Here is a 21,235-nt window from a genome sequence, read left to right on the forward strand (position 1 = left end):
CAATACTCTAGTCGTCAATGTTTAGGTTTCCTTTTGCAAAATACACAGGAAAATCAACCATTTAATGTCCAATTACTATTACTTATCCCTTTTTAAAGCATTTGAAAAGAATACAAGTAATTCTTTCCATGTCCAGCAGTTATTTCAGTATTTCAGAAGAGAAACAAATATTTCAATGTCCTTACCTCCTCAAGTTCTGAAATCTTGTCATCCTTAACTTGAAGAATGTCTAAAACCTTCCTGTCCTTCGCTTCAGTTTTCTGTTTTTCCCTTAAGACAAGAGACAAGTCAGCAAATAGTGAATATCTTACTGTACGTATTAGCTGCATCACGCAATGTCTGATCTATTACAACTAAACTGTCAACTTTGCAATGAATAGAACAACATTTGGAAGTGAATCTTCACATAGAGTGTACAAATCAAACCCACAAGGATAAAAGGGGGAAGGGATTCATGATGGAGTATATTCAGGACAGCTTCTTAGAACAAGAAATTAACAATTGAACTACAGAAAATGCTCTTTTAAATATGGCCATATGTTATGAAGTATTAATTAATGATCTCATCATAAAAATCTACCAAGAGAAAATGAGCATAATACATAGAATCTCACATTAGTTTCAGAGTGGGAAACTTGGGTCTAAAGTTAACATGCTAAACTTAGAAGCAATTGCAAAAGTTATGAAAAGAGAGTTAACTTAGCTGACTGGTGAACTGATCAAAAGTTAAGGCTGTAGTTAAGCAGTGGCAGATATTTAAGGAAATGTTTCAGTACTCTCAACAAAAGTATATTTCATCAAGGAATTAAGAATGAACCATCTATGGCTAACAACATTTTGTTTTATATTTCTCCATTCATGGGAAATTGTTTTCATCAGCTTTATTTCTTCTTGTACTGAGAAAGTTAAATGTCAAGTATATTGATGGGTCTGGACATGCATTTAGAAATATTCTTATATTATTCCCTAACTAAATAATCCAGCAGTCACATGGTTACTGTTACTAAGAGTGGCATTATAGCAGGTTATCAAATCAAAAGAAAATAAATTAATATTAGTTAATAGTGTTAATATTAGTACAGGTTAACCACCTTTTATCAGAAATGCTTGGGGCCAGAAGTGTTTTGGATTTTGGATTTTTTTGGCTTTTGGTATACTTACATCGAAATAATGAGATAGCTTGGGAATGGGACACAAATCTAAACACAAGTTCCACTTACATTACATATACAGCTTATATACTCTGAAGTTTTATATATTTAAAAAATTTTGTGCATGAAACAATAATGTCTGCATTGAACTATCAGAAAGGTAAGCTGTCACTACCTTAGCAGACCAGGTGGACAGTCAGTGGCTGTTTGGCATTGCCATCATGCCTGACTCTGAACTTGTGTGTTCCGGTAAGCAGTCTTTGTCTTACACTTGCTCATCACACATATGTACTTAACAATAAATATTATTACATACCATTAATATAATGAAAATATGTGTGCAGTGTAACAGAAGCAGCACAGCAGCATTGGAAGAATACCCGAATCAACTGTTCAACAACAAACAACAGCAGGCTTTCGGCCTCCACCTACGATGCTGAATTTTGATTGAAAGGTTACAGTACACTGTATTTGTATTTTACCATTTTCTTTAGTTTTATTTAAAGGTATAAAAACAAAAGACTGAATTTAATCACAGGTTAAATATAATGAAAACTGATAAAGGTTAATATTTTATTTTTAACGGAATTATGATGGTCATGCTACACTCAAACATTGGATTTTAGGTGGACATGAAATTCAGATTTCATGCAAAAATGTTTTGTAATTACCAAAATGTGATCATCTTCACTTACAAAAGATAATAGGTAATAGCAGCACCAAACATTATAACGACAACAAGTCTGAGAAACTTGAGGGAGGAGGTACACCAACATTGACATCACTGTGAGGAAGAACATCAGAAGTGGTTGAGGGACCTGGAAGCAGATACTCTCGGGATGAGGAGGCACTGTGCTGGATGACTTTTTTTTTAATCTTTCTTCTAATGTTGTCTCACTAACACATGTTTCTTATCATAGCAATCTTTGATTTTATGAACTGAAATAATTTTTCATTGTTATGAATGCACACTGCTCTAGCTCTTCAATTTCTCTGATCAGCAGACACTTTATCACCACAAACCTTAAAAATGTAATGCCATGCCTTTTCTGAAATTTCTGCGACCAGCCTGCTGAATATTCATAATTACCTTCAATTTTCAGTTTATCATAATAGATCTTTGCTTGTTTCATGATCAGCATACCATTAAGCAGCATTTCTTCATTGCAACAATGACAAATCCACTCTTTTAATACACATCAAGATCTTCATTTTTCACTTTTTGCAGTGTTTTTCTATTTTTCATTAACTTCTGTTCAACATAGAACTTCAACAGTTTGTCCTTGGTGTTTCTTCAGGTCGTAGATGATTGTTGCTCCAACACCATACTCCTCTGTCAGATGCCTCCACTTACACCGCTGTCAAGTTTTTCAACAACTTAACTTTGTGTTATAGATAAACATAAATGCTTCCTCTTTGTCTTTTCACAAATACTCATAGGAGTAACTGCAGGCTTATTTGACATTTTCAAAAAGACTTTCACAGCACAGAGCAGAGAACAAGCACAAAACACATGGTAGTCACTATGAGTAACGCACAAAGGTCTGGCTATGATGACTATGGAAAACATACTTGCAGTAACAGGATCTTACTCCGGGTACGTGAAGTCATTTCTTAGAACTGTCTGTGGTGAGCAGAGATATGTGCATCACCTGAGAACCTTCCCAATGCCTTGTGGAATTATCCATTTGTGGCGTCATGTTAGCATTCATAAATAAAATTCAGATTTCAGAGGTTTTCAGATTTTTGATTTTTGGAAAAGGGATGCTCAACCTGTAGTAAGCCAAAACAACTGGGGAATTTTGAAAGCCAGAAAAGAACAAAGATATTTCTATCTTTAATATCTCTATTTTTCCCTTTCAGGGTTCTTTTGAAGATGCTGACTTCGGTTCTTTGTGGGAATGGGACCTGCTCTCAGGGTCCCATGACTGGCCGCTATTCGATATACCAAGGACGCAGCCTAGAAGACTAGTGCGCCTTCCGAGTTTCGGGATTTCATGGCTCTGGAGGTGGATAGACTCAACGTCGGTACCGCCGTCTGATGTGTCCTGGGAAATGGAAAATTGTAAGCAGCAAGCTGGCTGCTGGAGTTGTACCCAGAGACCCAGGTTCTTTGGGCACAGAGCTCAGAAAAAGCGATGCAACAGACTTCTAATATTGTAAAACAGCGAATTGTTTGTTATGTCTCCCCTCTCGCTGTGAAATGGGGACACTTCTTTTTCCCTTACTAGGGAGAGAGAATGTTGAATTACCAGGTGAATGAGTAGTCTTTAGGGTACTGCAAGTCTGTGTCTTTATTGATGCTTTGCTGCACGCTTGAGTGCTTGGTGGGGGATGCCAGTACCTTTTTTGCTGGTGTAGGGGCTTTAGGGTTCTAACATTTAACTGTCATTCATTCTTTGGGACATTCCTCTGTTTTTGTGGATGGTTACAAAGAAAAAGAATGTGTATTTCAGGGTGCGTATTGTATACATTTCTATGACATTAAATGTACCTTTAAAACCTTTGAATAACAGAACAAAGAGAGAGAAAGAAAATATGCCTGAATTCATTAAATCAAGTCTAACCAATCACATCTTTTCCCTCCCACCATCTTTTACTTTCTGCAGGGACAACTGTCCAAAACTCGCACATTCACTCATATTTCCCCATAGATCCCACCCTCTCCCCAGGCATCTTCCAGGGTCATAAATGCACTAACAGGTGAGGCAAAGGTTTACGTGCACCCTATCTAATCTTGTTTATTGAATTTTGTGCTTTCGATGTGGCCTCCTCTGCATGAATGAGGCCAAGTGCAGACTACGTGATTGATTAACTGAGCTCTGTCACAATCTTAAATTCCTGGCTGCAAGCCATTTCAACTCTCCTCCTCATTCCCACAATGCCATATCTGCTCCATTGCCATGAGGCCACACACAAACCAGAGGAACAGAACCTCATATTCCACCTGGACAGCCTATAACTCCATGGCGCAAGTAGGGAGTTCTCTAATTTCAGCTAACCTGCACCTTCTACTTCTTTCTCTCTCTTTCTTATCCACTCTAGTCCTCCTGCACACTCCCTTCTTCTAAATCCCAACACAGTCATCTGCTCCCTTGTTTCCTAGTTTCTTTTCCCTCCCAACCTGGTTCCATCTACCTGTTACTTACTCTACCCTTTCGGTCCCTATCCTTCCACTCTGTTCTTCTTCCATTTGCTTGACATCTCTTCCTTATCTGATACCCCTCATCACATTCCTTGCTTATCAGATTACAATTTCCAACTGTTTATTGTCTTCACTGTCACCTCCTAACCTATATTGCTATCCCCTCCCTTCCTGACTTGGCTCCATCTATCTATCAACACCTAATTACCGAGATCCAGCTATTGCTTGCCAGTTCCAGCCGCATCCATCTTCCTCACAATTTTACACTGGCCATCTCCCCTTTACAATCTCAGCCATGCAGAGTGTCCACCCAATACATTCACCATGCCTCCACTTCCACTGAGTTCCTTCAGCAGCTTGTTTTCTGCTTGAGATTAATGTATGATTAGTACAAGTTAATGACTGATGGCCAATCAGACTGGCTAGTTTGAAGGGCCAATTTCCCTGCTGTAACTCTATAGCTCCATCACCTCCAATGACATTGTGCTGCAAATTTCAACCGTCCTCTGTGTATAAAAAAACTACAGCCCTTTAAAGCTTCCACTTCTTACTTCAAAACTATGCCGTCTCATTTTTGATATCCCTTCCATGCAAAAAAAAATTGACACTCTACCCTGTGTCTCTCAAAATCTTACATTCTTCCATCAGGCACCATTCAGCTTCCACTCCATGGAAAACAATCCTACCTATCTAATCCTCACCCATAACTGAAGTCCTTCAGTGCAGGCATATCTTGGTGAATCTCCACTTCACTTTTATCTTCAATGCAATCACATGCTTCTATAGTATTTCAACCAAAACAGCAAACAATACTCAATGCTATCAATGCTTTGCAAAACTGTAACATAGCATCCCAGCACTTATATCCTATGCCTCAATCCATGAAATCAAGCTTACCTACCCCTATTTGACCTTCCAAACCACTGAATAAAAGAGAAAGATAGAGTGAGTGTGAATGTGAGTGTGTGTGTATATATGTATTTGTATTCATTTATATATTAGTGAGTTGGACTTGGGTGCACAGGGCATAATTCTATATTTAAAGGATGATGAAAATTTTGGAATCATAGTGAACCCCGAGGAGAAACAGTGCTGTTTTTATACCTTACAAAAAACCTAAAAAAGGTAACATACAGTGTACTGTAACCTTTTAATGAAATCATGGCATCATAGGTGGAGACTGAAAGCCTGCCATTGTTTGTTGTTGTTCAACAACTGATTCAGGTATTGTGTGCGAAGAACTCAGATAAAATTTAATGCTAACTAATCTGATACTTTGCATTTGAGAACATATAAGGAAGATGAGAACAAGCAATTTAAAGTAAAAAGCACAATTCTGGGGGGAAAAATGTGAAAACATATTTGGAGGTATACCTGCTCAGTTATGTTGAAAGTAGCAGAATAGATTGAAGTAATATTTTAAATAACACATATAATATTCTGAGCTATATAGAAGCAAAAGGTAAACCACAATAATCACTGATTTGGTCGCAAAGATATCCCTGTCTAAGTGCCACAGTATGGGAAAGTTCTCAACTTTATGGACAGGGTACAGAAGAGGTTTCCCAAAATGTTTCCAGAAATGAAGGATTTTAGTTTTGTAGACAAAATAGAAAATCTGGGGTTATTCTGCTTGAATGTTATAAATAGGATCTTTTAGAGGTATTTCATATTTTCCAGTGGTAGAGACAGAAGAGGGAAATTGTTCCCACTGACAAAGAATTAGGGACTGTAGAATGAAGGGAATCCATAGAAGTACCAAAACGAGAAAAACTGATTATACTGCAAGTTGTTCACACTCAGAAGGCACTACCGGGTTTAGGGGGTAGTGAATTTTTAATTGTGTCATTCACAAGGGAACTGGATAAATATCTGAAAGGAAAATATGTGCAGGGTATGTGAAGAGGCTGGTGTAATGACCATCCATTTTGTTCTTGCATTCAGCCAGTACAGATTTCAATGGCCATTAATTCTGTAATCATCCTGTGATCTCATGACTCAGATACCGAAAATCTTACTCAGATGTGTAGAAAGTAACAGATTGATAATATAAACATTAATCCCTCAGAGAATGAGATTGGGAAAGAATGGAAGGAAACTTTAAACCGATATTTTAATGTCTCTATGGCATTAAACACCAATAATAGTAGAAAATCCAAGTGAAGAGGAAGAAATTTAAACGATTAAAGAAGATGAATTTGGCTAAATAAAGGAGCTGGCAGATCCCTAAAATACTGGAACAGCAGTGCAGCTGGTAAAACTGCTCCCTCACAGTTCCAGCAACTTGGGTTCAATCCTGCTGCCTGTGTTCACTGTATAGTGTTGACGTGTTCTCTCTTTGACATTGTGGATTTCCTCCCACATACCCAAATGTGCAGATTAGTAGGTTAATTAGCCACTGTAAATTGCCTATGGTATGTAAATGAGCAGTACAACCTGGAGGGGAGTGGATGGGATTGTGCAGAGAATAAAATGATTAGCATAGGATTAATATAAAATGAGTGCTTGATGATGAGGGCAGACTCCTTAAACCAAAGTGTTTGCTTCTGTGCTACATCACACTTTGCACTAACGGCCAATATTCTGAAGTCTCAGCATAAAATGGACACAACAGTTATAATCTTCCAAAATTCCCCAGATTCTGGCAGTCCCAGCATATGCAAGAAAGGAGACATAAAGCAGGAACCTATTGGCCAACTATCTTCACAAATGTCATTGGGTAAACAGAAACAGAAAATTCTGCAGATGCTCTGCAAATCAAGCACCATCTGTAGAGAAGCAACCGAATTAATGTATCAGGTCAATGACCCTTCATCAAAATTAGAAAAATTAAAAAAAAAACAAATTTGCTTAAAATTCCAGAGAGAGGTAGAATGGAGAGAAAAACAAGAACATCTGTGATATGGTGATCAAGATGATCCAGGTGACATAAATCCTTCTGGAGGCATCTGAGAGAGAGTCATGAATCATTTCTAACCATAGCAGATCTGTCAAGAGGAGCATAAGGGAGACAAATAAGGCAAGTAAAACATCAGAACAGTGAACATAGCAGCTGGTGGAAATCTGAAACAAGAGAATACTGAAAATATCAACTGATTTAAGTGGCATCTGCAGGGAAATAAAATCAGAGTAAGAGCTACAAGTTGGAGCTGTGGAGAGAATGGTTCCTTCAGAATGCCGAAAGGAAAGGGGAGAAGATGCGTACTGGTGGAATCTTATTAAATGTGATGGAATTTGAAGAGGATGATCTGTTAAATTTACAGGCTAGTGGATGGAAAGTGAAGAACGCAAATCTTCGTTCTTACTTCAAGTTAGAGGAGTGGAAAGGAGAAGTGCAAGTAATAGGATAGGCACATTTAAACGCATTGTCATCTATGGTTGAGGGAAGCCATGCTTCAGGGTAAAAAACATCACAGAAACATCATTTCAATTCTTAATCCTACTTCTAATCAATTTTCTATTTTTTCCAGTTCTGATTAAAAGTCTTTGACCTAAAGTGTTCACTGATTCTTTTTCCATAATTATGTCTGACCTATTCAATATCTTCAATATTTTCTGTTTTTACTCCAGCATCTGCAGTTGTTCTGATTCTCAACCAGTGGAAGTCCTCCAGCATTTTGTGCGTGTTTTACAAACGTTTGTACTTTGGATTTGCAGCATCAGCAGAACCTCTTGTGTTGCATGGTACTTGGATTTTCAAAAGCGCATTTCATAATATGCCACACAAAGGTTATTGCATGAGGTCACAGTAATCTGGGTACTACAACAATGGAGATTCATAAAGTACTACAGCACAGAAACAGGCCCTTCAGCTTATCTAGTCCATGCCAAAGTAGAGCTTGTTTCTGTGCTGTGGTTATTCTACCTAGCACCTTTCCACTCGCACCTATAGTCTTCCATATCCCTCCCAGATACTTAATCCAGTCTGGGATATTTTACAGAAAACAGAAAATTGGGATAAATGGATAATTTTCAAAATGGTAAGTCGTAATTACAGTGACGGCACAAGAATCAGTACCAGGTGATATGTTTTTTAATTACAAAAATTAATTGAAAAAAACATGGGAGCCTGGAAAAACCTGTCTACTTCATAGAAACATAGAAAACCTACAGTACAATACAGGCCCTTCGGCCCACAAAGCTGCGCCGAACATGTCCTTACCTTAGAACTACCTAGGCTTACCCATGGCCCTCTATTTTTCTAAGCTCCATGTATCCAGAATCAGAGTCAGGCTTATCATCACCGGCATGTGACATCTCTTAAATGACCCTATCGTTTCCGCTTCTACCACCGCTGCTGGCAGCCCATTCCACACACTCACTACTCTCTGCATAAAAAAAAACTTACCCCTGAAATCTCCTCTGTACCTACTTCCAAGCACCTTAAAACTATGCCCTTTCGTGCTAGCCATTTCAGCTCTGGGAAAAAGCCTCTGACTATCCACACAATCAATGCCTCTCATTACCTTGTACACCCCTATCAGGTCACCTCTCATCTTCCGTCGCTCCAAGAAGAAAAGGCCGACTTCACTCAACCTATTCTCATAAGTCATGCTCCCTAATCCAGACAACATCCTTGTAAATCTGCTCTGCATCCTTTCAATGGTTTCCACGTCCTTCCTATAATGAGGTGACCAGAATTGAGCACAGTACTCCAAGTGGGGTCTGACCAGGGTCTTATATAGCTACAGCATTACCTCTCGGCTCTTAAACTCAATCCCACGATTGATGAAGGCCAATGCACCATATGTCTTCTTAACCACAGAGTTAACCTGCGTAGCAGCTTAAAGTGTCCTATGGACTCAGACCCCAAGATCGCTCTGATCCTCCACACTGCCAAGAGTCCTGGCATTTTACTTTAATGAGGCATTCACATATGACTTGGTAGTGTAATGACATACGCCATTCACGTATTCTTATATATAACCCCATAATGAACTATGTAAACAAAGAATGCTTAATCAAATATATTTACAATGTTACTCATTTATTACTGAAATATTAAATCACTACACTCCTTCCTGCTTAGCTATAAACTCCAACTCAATATACAATGCATCTCAACATAAATACATAATACATTGCTCTCTTAATCTTTATACACATATTTGTATATAGTTTATATATATATATATACATACACATACACAAACACAGTATACTATATAATACAACTTCTGTATAGACATCCATAGCATGGTACATTTTAAATTGCCCCATTCAGGCCTAAAGATTTAATTGATGTGGAAAATATCTTACTCTTGTGGAATAACGTCTTTCCTGACAAGGGGAGTTACTCTGCTTGGCATGTAAGACATGGCTGTGAAACAATCTCAGGTTCTGGGACCTCCTCCATGGTGGTTGTAGGAGTTGAATCCAGGACTGCAGGAAGTGGTTTTGAAGCTCTGCCACCTTTCATTTCTAACGGTTAACTCCACTCTCATCAATTGATCAATGTGTCATCTTCAGATAACATCAGATGCAATCTCCACTGTGTAGGAGAGTGGTCCAGTTCTGTCCTTAATCTTTCCAAGTACCCACTTTTGATCACTTCTGTTCTCCCTCGCCAAGAATGTTTGTCACGGAGTAAAACATCAAAACTCCTTGTTTAAGGAGCCCCCAATTTGTCTCAGCTGTTTCTCCAGCCAACTCCTTCTGAGAATGGGTTTGAGATCAAACCACAAGTGCAAGAAACGACCCAGGAACAGCACAGCCACTGTGTTGTTGATTGCGGAGTGTGCTGGATTGTAATATACAAGGAGGAAATTGGCGAGCTTCTGATTCAGTGTTAAGTGCAGTGTGTTCTGCTGACACTGCGCACAGTGTGTTCTTTAAACTCAGGACAAAACTATCTGCCAAACCATTTGCAGCTGGGTGCAGATGTAATATGTCTTATTCTATTCATCTTCAGGAATGACTGAAGCTGCTCCGTAATAAACTTGGAACTCCAGACCTGCAGGTCAGGAATAGCCCCCAATATCCTGACATCTGGCAATACCGGATTCCTCAAAAGTAGAGGAGGAGAAATTAAAAGAGGAGTCGGGGAAGGTATGGGTACAACAACCAACCAGGCCACCGGGGGGGGGGGGGGGGGTGAAGATTGTGGCGCAGGGAGCCTCACAATATGTGATGAGTTTTGCTTTCAGGAGAACAGAGAATGGTGTGTCTGAACATCCAACAATTAACTAAAAAGGCGTGATAGTCTGCTTCCCAACATTGTAGAAATGACCACAACATTGCTGCTGCTCTTCGCCACAGTGGCAAAAGTGATCTCAACTTATACCAGAATGTCACACGGATATGCTTAATGGTACAGAGAAGGGTGGCACTACTATGATGGGAATATGCTGTTTTGGGACAGGTTCATTTCCCACATTGAATGTCACGTACTGGGCTTGCAGCTACCAAGTCTACACTTGGCTCCCCATGGGCTAGTCTGGCTACTGCTTGCTGAGGTATGGTGCATTATTTGGGGTATTACAGAGAAAGTGCAGTAGACAAGATGCAAGATCATAATGAAGTCAATTGTGAGGTAAAGGGTCCATCTTATCTTACTAGGGAACCATTCAATTGTTTTGTAACAGTGGGATTTGAAGCTGTCCTTGAGCCTGGTGGCACATGCTTTAAAGGTTTTGTATATTCTACCTGATGGGAGAGAGGGGAACAGAGAATGTCCAGGGTAGCTGTGAGCTTTGCTTATGTTGGCTGCCTGACTGAGGCAGCAAGAAGTGTAGACAGAGTCCACAGAGGAGATGAAGGTTTCCGTGAGGTGATGAGTTAAGTCTACAACTCCCTGCAGTTTTTTGTGGTCATGAGCAGCACAGCAGCCACTCCAAGGTGTAACAGATAGGATGCTTTTTAGGGTGCATTGATAAAATTTGGTGAGAATCAAAGGGAACCAAATTTCTTTAGCCTCTTAAGGAATTAAAGGCACTGGTAGGCTTTCTTGGCCTTGGCATCACGTAATCGGACAAGATCAAGCTATTGGTAATGTTCACTCCAAAAATCTTGAAACTCTTAATCCTCTTGACCTCAGTATCACTGATGCACTGTAAACAGAAACAAGTGCGCCATCCCACCTTCTGAAGTCAATGGCCAGCTTGTTTGTTTTGCTGACCTCATCATTTGAGATACGACCCATTACAGTGGTATAATCTGTAATCTTACAGATGAAGCTCGGGCAGAATCTGGCCACACAGTTGTGAGTGTACAGAGAGTAGAGAAGTGGGCTGAGGGCACAGCTTTGTGAAGCACCAGTATTGAGAATAATCATGGCAGAGGTATGGCATCTATCCTTACAATTGCAGTCTGTTGTTCAGGAGGACACAGTTGCAAAGCGAAGTATTGATTGTCAGGTCTGGGAGCTTGGAGCTCACTGAGTTTGCTTGTTGTTATGATATTCAAGGCTGAGCTGTAGTTAATTAGCAGTAGTGTAATGTAGGTCTCTTTACCATTCAGATGCTCCAGCGATAAGTGGACTAGGAAGTTAGTAGTTGCCACAGACCAGCTTCAGTGACACGTGAATTGCAGTGGGTTGAGGTTACTCCATCCTTCTAAATTATTGCATGCTACAACCAGCCTCTTGAAGCACTTTAAGATAGTGGATGTCAGAGTCACCGAGCAGTTGTCATTAAAGACCTCGTTTTTCTTAAGTACTGGGATGATAGTGGCCTTCTTAAAGCAGGTAGAAAGATTGAAACAGGGAGAGATTAAAAATGTCTGCAAATACCCCCACTGCACAGAATCACAATGGACACAATCAGGAAAAATAACCCAGCCGGATGCTTTCCTCTGGTTCACTCCTCATAAGACTGTTCTTAAGACCGCAACAGTGACTGTGGTTTCAAGTGCACTGGAGGCTGCCGTGGGGGTAAAATTCTAACCCTTTCTGTTCAAAACGTGCACAGAATATGTTTAAGCTCATAAAGTGTGTTTAAGCTCATCAGGAAGGAATGTACTATTCTAGAATCAGAATCAGGTTTATTATCACCGGCATGTGTCATGAAATTTGTTAACTAGCAGCATAAGTTCAATGCAATTAAAAAAAATAACTAAAATAAATAAATCAATTACAGTATACGCATAACAAATAGATTAAAAATTGTGCAAAAACAGAAATAATATATATTAAAAAAGTGAGGAAGTGCTCACGGGATCAATGTCTATTTAGGAGTTGGATGGCAGAGGGGAAGAAGCTGTTCCTGAATCACTGAGTGTGTGCCTTCAGGCTTCTGTACCTCCTACCTGATGGTAACAGTGAGAAAAGAGCATGCTCTGGGTGCTGGGGGTCCTTAATAATGGATGCTGCTTTTCTGAGACGCCGCGCCTTGAAGATGTCATGGGTACTTTGTAGGCTAGTACCCAAGATGGAGCCGACTAGATTTACAACCTTTTGCAGCTTCTGTCGGTCCTGTGCAGTAGCCCCTCAATACCAGTGATGCAGCCTGTCAGAACGTTCTCCACGGTACATCTACAGAAGTTTTTGAGTTTTTTGTTGACATACCAAATCTCTTCAAACTCCTAATGAAGTATAGACACTGTCTTGACTTCTCTGTAGCTGCATCAGTATGTTGGGGCCAGGTTAGGTCCTCAGAGATCTTAACACCCAAGAACTTGAAACTGATCACTCTCTCCACTTCTGATCCCTCTATGAGGATTGGTATGTGTTCCTTCGTCTTACCCTTCCTGAACTCCACAATAAGCTCTTTTGTCTTACTGATATTGAGTGCAAGGTTGTTGCTGCGACACCACTCCATTAGTTGGCATATCTCGCTCCTGTACAGCAACTCATTTCCATCTGAGATTCTATCAACAATGGTTGTATCATGAGCAAATTTATAGATGACATTTGAGCTATGCCAAGCCACACAGTCATGGGTATAGAGAGAGTAGAGTAGGGGGCTAAGCACACACCCGAGGTGCACCAGTGTTGATCGTCAGCAGCAACTCTGCCAGATTTCACTTTGTAGTCCATTTTCTTCCCTCTCTGCCTAAATCTATGCTCCCTGATTCTGGACTCTCCCACTGTGAGAAAAAGACAGACTATTTATCCTATTTACGCCCTTAAATTATATAAAACTCTAAGGTCAGCACTTAGCCTCCCCCATTCCTGTGAGAGTAAATACAGCCTGCACAATCTCTCATTACTAAATCCCTCCATTCCAGGCACCAACTGAGTGAATCTCTTCAGCATTGTCTCTTGCTATAACAACTTTCTTGTGTATGGCAACCAGAACCTCCAGGTGTGGTCTAATCAATAACCCAAAAGACTCTGCAGAAACTGGAAATCCAGAGCAACTCACACAATGTTAAAGGAACTCAGCAGCTCAAGCAGCGTCCATGGAGGGGAATAAGCAGTTGATGCTTTGGGCCAAGATCTTTCATCAGGTCCTCATTCAGAAAGTCAGCAGGCATGAAATCCAAGGAGACTTTGCTATGTGTATTCAGAATTGGCTTTCCCACAGAAGTTAGAGGGTAGTAGTAGATGGAGCACCTGGAGGTCGGTGATCAATGGTGTTCCGTAGAGATCTGTTCAGGGACACCTGCTTTTTGTGATTTATAGTATATAAATGACTTGGATGAGGGAAATTAAGTTTAGGTTGGTAAGTTTACAGAGAACACGAAGGTTGGTGGTGGTGTGGATGGTCGTAGATTACAACAGGACATTGATAGGATGCAGAGCTGGGCTGAAAAGTGGCAGATGAAGTTCAATCTGGAAAAATGTGAAATGGTAGTTTGGAAGACTGAATTTGAAGGCAGAATATAAGGTCAATGCAGGATTCTTAGCAGTGTAGAGGAACAGAGGGATCTTGGGGTCCACATCCATAGATTCCTCAAAATTGCTGCGCAAGTTGATAAGTTTATTAAGAAGGTGCATAGTGTTTAGGCCTTACACAGTCAGGGGAGAGAGTTCAAGAACTGTGGGTAATGTTGCAGCTGTATAAAACTCTGGCAGGACCAAAGTTCGGTCTAGTCACTTCATTATAAGTAGGACGTGAAAGCTTAAGAGAGGGTGCAGAAGAGATTTACCAGTATGTTCAAGCAACACACATCAAAGTTGCTGGTGAACGCAGCAGGCCAGGCAGCATCTCTAGGAAGAGGTACAGTCGACGTTTCAGGCCGAGACCCTTCGTCAGGACTTTGATGTGTGTTGCTTGAATTTCCAGCATCTGCAGAATTCCTGTTGTTTACCAGTATGTTGCCTGGATTAGAAAGCATGTCTTATGAGGATAGGTTAAGTGAGCTAGGACTGGTCTCTTTGGAGTGAAGAAGGATGAGAGGTGACTTGATAGAAATGTATAAGATGATAAGGGGCATAGATAAAGTGGACAGCAGCAACTTTATCTCAGGGCAGAAATAGCCAATACAAGATGGCATCATTTTAAGGTGATCAGAGAAAAGCATAGAAGGGATGTCATAGAAAGAAAGATGTCTCTTTTTATTTTACATAAGGAGAGGCAGGTGTGTGGAATGTGCTACCAGGGGCAGTGGCAGAGGCAGGAAAATTAGAGACATTTCAGATATCTTAGAATAGGCACATATTTTTTTTTAAATGGGAGGGGGAGGGCTATGTGAGAGGAAAATGTTATGATCTGGAGTAGGTAAAAAGGTTGGCAAAACATCATGAACCTTGAATATGCTCTGTTAACCATGGATTCCAAACTACACCATCTTTGCATCCTACCCTTACAGGGACATGTCAACACTTAATTCTTAGTCTCTCACTGCAAACATCTCCCAATTATTATTAGTCCTTCCAGGTGAGGCAACACTTCACTTGCGAATCTGTTGGGGTCATCGATTGCATCCGGTGCTCCTAGTGCAGCCTCCTCTACATCGGTGAAACCCGACGCAGATTGGGGGACCGCTTTGTCGAGCACCTCCACTCTGTCCGCCACAACAGACAGGATCTCCCGGTAGCCACCCACTTCAACTCTGCTTCCCATTCCCATTCAGATATGTCCATACATGGCCTCCTCTACTGCCATGATGAGGCTAAGCTCAGGTTGGAGGAGCAACACCTCATATACCGTCTAGGTAGTCTCCAGCCCCTTGGTATGAACATAGAATTCTCCAACCGGGTAATTCCCTCCCCCTCCCTTCCTCTATCCCTATTTTACATCACCTCCCTCATAGTTCCGCCTCCTTCTACTACTTTGCATTGTTCTCCTGCCAATCATCTCTGTGCTTCCCCTCCCCCACCCCTTTGTCTTTAAAATTACTGTTTTTTTTCAACTACCAGCATTCTTCAAACCCTCCCCAAAGTTCTTCCTTCAGTCCTGACGAAGGGTTTTGGCCCAAAACGTCGACTAATCTTTTCAACTGATGCTGACTGACCTGCTGAGTTCCTCCAGCGCATTGTGAGTGTTCTTTTGACAACTGCATCTGCAGATTATTTTGTGTTCCCAATTATCAGACCAGGCAGCATCTCCAGGAAGAGATACAGTCGATGTTTCAGGCCGAGACCCTTCATCAGGACTAACTGAAAGAAGAGCTAGTAAGAGATTTGGAAGTGGGAGGGGGAGGGGGAGGGGGAGATCCGAAATGATAGGTGAAGACAGGAGGGGGAGGGATGGAGCCAAGAGCTGGACAGTTGATTGGCAAAAGGGATATGAGAAGATCATGGGACAGGAGGCCTAGGGAGAAAGAAAAGGGGGGGGGAGCCCAGAGGATGGGCAAGGGGTATAGTAAGAGGGACAGAGGGAGAAAAAGGAGAGAGAAAAAGAATGTGTGTATACAAATAAATAACAGATGGGATACGAGGGGGAGGTGGGGCATTAGTGGAAGTTTGAGAAGTCAATGTTCATGCTATCAGGCTCTGTCCGCCAGAGAAAGCAGGATCTCCCAGTGGCCACACATTTTAATTCCATGTCCCATTCCCATTCTGATATGCCTATCTACAACTTCCTCTACTGTCAAGATGAAGCCACACTCAGGTTGGAGGAACAACACCTTATATTCCGTCTGGGTAGCCTCCAACCTGATGGCATGAACATTTTGACTTCTCTAACTTCCGCTAATGCCCCACCTCCCCCTCGTACCCCATCTGTTATTTATTTCTCTCTCCTTTTTCTCCCCCTGTCCCTCTGACTATACCCCTTGCCCATCCTCTGGGTTCCCCCCCCCCTTGTCTTTCTCCCTAGGCCTCCTGTCCCATGATCCCCTCATATCCCTTTTGCCAATCAACTGTCCAGCTCTTGGCTCCATCCCTCCCCCTCCTGTCTTCACCTATCATTTTGGATCTCCCCCTCCTCCTCCCACTTTCAAATCTCTTACTAGCTCTTCTTTCAGTTAGTCCTGACGAAGCGTCTCAGCCCAAAACGTCAACTGTACCTCTTCCTAGAGATGCTGCCCGGTCTGCTGCGTTCACCAGCAACTTTGATGTGTGATGCTTGAAATTCCAGCATCTGCAGATTTCCTCGTGTTTCTCAATTATCAGATGTTATTTATCTCCTAGCTGCTTCCCACCTAATCCTGCCAGATCACACCTACACCAATCTTACTCAAAACCTGCTAAGCTTAAGTAAATGGATATAATGCATTTCTTTGGAGGTTTATATCAACAGTTTGCCACCAAGTATATCATAGGATGATGATAAACTTAAGTAGCTAATATTCTCTGCTTGTTAGAAATCTAGAGCATTTAAGCAAATGAATGTTGAAACCTGCTGACTGTTTACGCCACAGGAAGTCTTAGACTTCTATGTTAAACGTGAAGCTCTAATGCTGATACATTTACCCCTCTGCTATGTCACTGGGAGTAGTGACCACTTCAACAGGGTGAATATAGATCATTCACTTTTAGCTCCTTCAACAATTGGCCCTGATTCAGGTATACATTTTTAAATGACTAAAACAGGTAATGCTTTAAATACACATTATTTTCTCATGCACCTTCACTTTATTTTTAATTACTTATTAATTATATAAATCCTCTCGAATAGCTTTTAAATCTATTAATGACAAAAAGCATTTTTGTTGCCCTTGATGAGATGTCGGCTACTATTAGAGCTTTCCAGGGACAGGCCTCAAAGAACAATAATGGAGGCCCAATCCCCCCTCGACCAGTAGTCGACCAGTATAGGGCATTAATTTCATCAGCCCTCTGAATTTCGAAGAGTAAGCATGACCAAACAGAATTTGAGGAGCTTGGCCATATATTATCCCAAGTTCAACATACTCCACCATTTCCACATATTGTTAGACACCAAGGCAGATGGAAATATTGATTTGATTGAAGTACCTAAGAAATTACTCCATAAGATTAGAAGAAACTGGTTAGGCAGTCAGGTAGTTATGGAACTGGAAAGGACCTTCCAAAATTTAGAGCCATGCCATTTATTTAAAATTCTACATTCTGTCTGTAAGTGTCACTACCAAATTCAGCACTTATTTTCACTAATTTTAATTCCCTTTGAGATGGTGGTGGTGAGCAACCTCCATGTATCACAACAGTACTCCTGGTGAATATACTTCCTTGGTCCTGTTGGAAGTAAGTCTAAGATTTAGACCCAGCCATGAAATAACAGCTATGTTCTTCCAAGTCAGAATGATTGAACTCAAAAGTGGCAGGTGTTCACATGCATGCACTCTTTTGCCCTTCATGGGAGAATGGGATCAGAATTTGGGAGTAGTCATGTGTCCAAGGCAAACAAAAATGCAGTACACTTTGTAAATGATACACATTGCAGTCACTGTGCAACAAACGTAGATGGGCTATTTGATGCCAAATTTCTTGAGATTTGGAGTTGCATCACTCAGGCAGATGGATAATATTCCATGACACTACTTGTATCTCATAGGTAGTAAACTGCTTTGGAATGTCAAAAAGCAAGTCACTGCAAAAAATAGTGGCACAGATAATACAGCTGCTGCCTCACAGTAGCAGTAAAGTGCATTTGATCCTGACCTCCTATGCTATCTGTATGATGTGCAAACACCATCCTGTCACAATGTGCTTTCCTCTGTGTGCTTCAGTTGAATAAAATTGAGCATTGTTCATTGATGACTCCACTTCCATCAATAACAGAAAGAAATTCATTGATAATGTAACTAGGACAGTACCCTCAGAAACTCTTGAATATTGTCCTGGGGCTCAAATGATTGACCCCCAACCACCACCACCACCTTTGAGCAAGAAGTGTATTCTCCTTGACTCTTGTTTTGCCACAGATTCTTTAATTACCTTGATCAACTGCTGCCATGATTTCAAGGGCACTCCCTCTCAGGTCACTTATGAAATTCAGCTTTTTCATCAAGGTTTGAATCAAGATCGCCAGAGAGTCAGTTATTATGCAAAAATGGACCTTTATGCCACCTAGTACATACTGACCGCCAGCTCCCATTTACATTAACTTTATTTTAAGCTTTTCACATTGGGTCAATGCCCCACAGACTCTACTAATTACACCAGGGATCAAATAATGTCACAATATGGTGGGCCAGAATGCACAAAGTCCTGGCAGCTTAGAGTTTAAATGCCACTTAGAGTTTCTAATGTGGAAATTGGTCAGTGTTAGACTGCTTCAGGAAGAGGTTTTCACTATAGATACGATGTTAAATGGACTCTTGTCTAGCAAAAGACATGTAAATATATAGAGTCTGAACTTCTGTGAAACTAATAAGCTTTAGAGATTTTTGGACCAATAAAAATGCTAGTGCTCAAGGTTGATCTACTGTCAAGTATACAATACCAGCTTGTTTTAATTCACAACTTCAAAGAATTTTTGCTCATTCAATGGTAGCTTTCTCTTACTTTTTCTGGACCATTCAAAACGACCAACTTCAGACTGGCAATGCACCAGACATCAGTATGAAAATGAAGGGCAATTTCCTTTTACTTAAATAAGTGGCTGCGAGGAGAAATCCACAATGCAGCCAACCATGTAATTTCTACCCAATGAAATAGTTACCACTTGTGAAAAATAATGTGGAAATGAAGTGCCCTCAACAGATCAGAATAAACAATTTCACCATTTAGGGTACACAGGTGGTGTCAGGAATGTACTGGTACAGTGCACATGCTGTTTGTTAAGGAGCAGATGTTTCCTCACTATAGTCATTACTTTTTTTTACACCACTCACAATCCTGCAATGAAAAAAAACAGTGATTGTTCCGACAAAAGGGCCAAAAAAAGCCATTACACCATTTCCCCAAGCAATGCAGACAGGCTTCCAACAGTCACGTAAGATTTCTAACTTGTATGATTAATTCTAAAACTTCAGTGTTGCACAAATATGGTTTCCACTTTAAGGTTAAAAATTCATGTCGACTTTTGGTGATTTATTAGCTGCCATCAGTAAGGTCAAATTTCAACTAGAATATATTTACAAGAATCTAATAAATCATGACAAATGTGCAATTTTGCCAGGGTTAATACTTATGAAATTACAAATATATTCATCTGCTATGAATACACACGTACAGATAGGATAAAGTAGTTATCGCACTGACATTTTCAGGAAATTCATAGAAATTCTCAAACCTATTAGATCTGTAGTGTACAACTTTGTTTGACAGTTACTTCCAAAAAAAATCAACAAGTAGCAAACATACTTGAAATTTGGGTATTGGCTACCTTACGTAAACTACTATTTACTGTATCTGATAAGAACACACAACTGTGCCTTCTTTTAATTTAAGATCATCACATACTATAACTATATTTGGGAAATCGGAAGTATACTATCACAATCTGAGCATACAGCAAAAAGACATTAACAAAATTAAATTTAGTCTCTTATAGTACAAACTGTATAGTTTTGCAATTGATGATTTCAATAAAAACAAGAAATGCCAAGGATTGGATTGCAATCTTCCTTTTGTTCTGTCAAATGCAGAAAATTCAGCCCCAAACCAAGTCAGATTTATGTACAAGACCATAAGACACAAGACCAGAATTAGGCCATTCGACCTATTGAGTCTGCTCTGCCATTGGATCAGGGCTGATTTACTTTCCCTCTCAAACCCATTCTTCTGCCTTCTCCCCATAGCAAAGGTTGGTGGTGCTGTGGATAGTGTAGAAGGTTGTCGCACGTTATAACAGGACATTGATAGGATGCAAAGCTTGGCTTAGAAGTGGAAAATGGAGTTCAATTCAGAAATGTGTGGAGTGGTTTACTTTGGAACGTTAATGGCAAATTTCTTACCAATGTGGAGGAACAGAGGGATCTTGGGATCCATGTTCATAGATACCTCAAGGTTGCAGTGCAATTTAATAAGATCTCAAAGGCAGCATATGGTGTGTTAAACTTCATTAGCTGAAGGATTAAGTTCAAGAGCCACAAAGTACTGTTGTAGCTCTATTAAATTCTGATTAGACCACACTTGGAGCATTGTGTTCAGTTCTGGTTGCCTCATTATAGGAAGAATGTGGAATTGTTGAAAAGTGCAAAGGAGATTTACCAAGGTGCTCCCCCCATCACAGAGGATGTCTCATCAGGATAGCTTAAGAGAGCAAGGGTTCTATATAATCTTCGACACCATTACCAAGCAAGAACCCATCAACTTCCACTTTAAATATACCAAATGACTTGACCTATAGTTACATCTATACCCATAGCTGGCTTTGAATTCTTGCCATCAAACGTTTAAAGGCCTCTCACACGGCAACATCACTTTCTCTGTAAGCAATCTCAAATAGGACAATCCAACCTGTGAAGTTAGGCTAAGTTGCCTATAATTTCCTTTCTTCTGCATCCCTCTCTTCTTAAAGAGTGGACTGATACCTGTAATAGTCCAGTCCTCCAGAACCATTCTGGAATCTAGTGATGCATAAAAGATCATTACTAATACCTCCACAATCTCTTCCGCAACCCCTTTCAGAACCATACAGTATAGTCCAACTGGTCCAAGTAACTTATCTACAGTACTGTGCAGAAGTCTTCGGCACCTGAGATTTTTAAAATAAATTTTGTTTATATTTTGCAAAAGGCAGGA

At 40.4% G+C, this 21,235-nt stretch overlaps 1 protein-coding gene across 2 annotated transcripts in view; it reads right to left on the reverse strand.

The window, feature by feature from the left end:
• Window positions 1-21,235, reverse strand: part of cntln (centlein, centrosomal protein) — a 529,511-nt gene that overhangs the window by 467,341 nt on the left and 40,935 nt on the right. Inside the window, exons 1-2 of one of the 2 annotated variants that reach the window (XM_072258220.1) lie at window positions 9,556-10,077; window positions 186-270 (exon numbers count right to left, since the gene is read on the reverse strand). In XM_072258220.1, the coding sequence (XP_072114321.1) occupies window positions 186-270; window positions 9,556-9,614 (144 nt within the window). In that variant the 5' untranslated portion in view covers window positions 9,615-10,077. Of the gene's footprint in view, window positions 1-185; window positions 271-9,555; window positions 10,078-21,235 lie in introns of those variants that run through there. The other variant, XM_072258219.1, reaches the window with a different exon arrangement.

The sequence above is a fragment of the Mobula birostris genome, chromosome 5, assembly GCF_030028105.1.
Source record: "Mobula birostris isolate sMobBir1 chromosome 5, sMobBir1.hap1, whole genome shotgun sequence".
NCBI lineage: Eukaryota > Metazoa > Chordata > Chondrichthyes > Myliobatiformes > Myliobatidae > Mobula > Mobula birostris.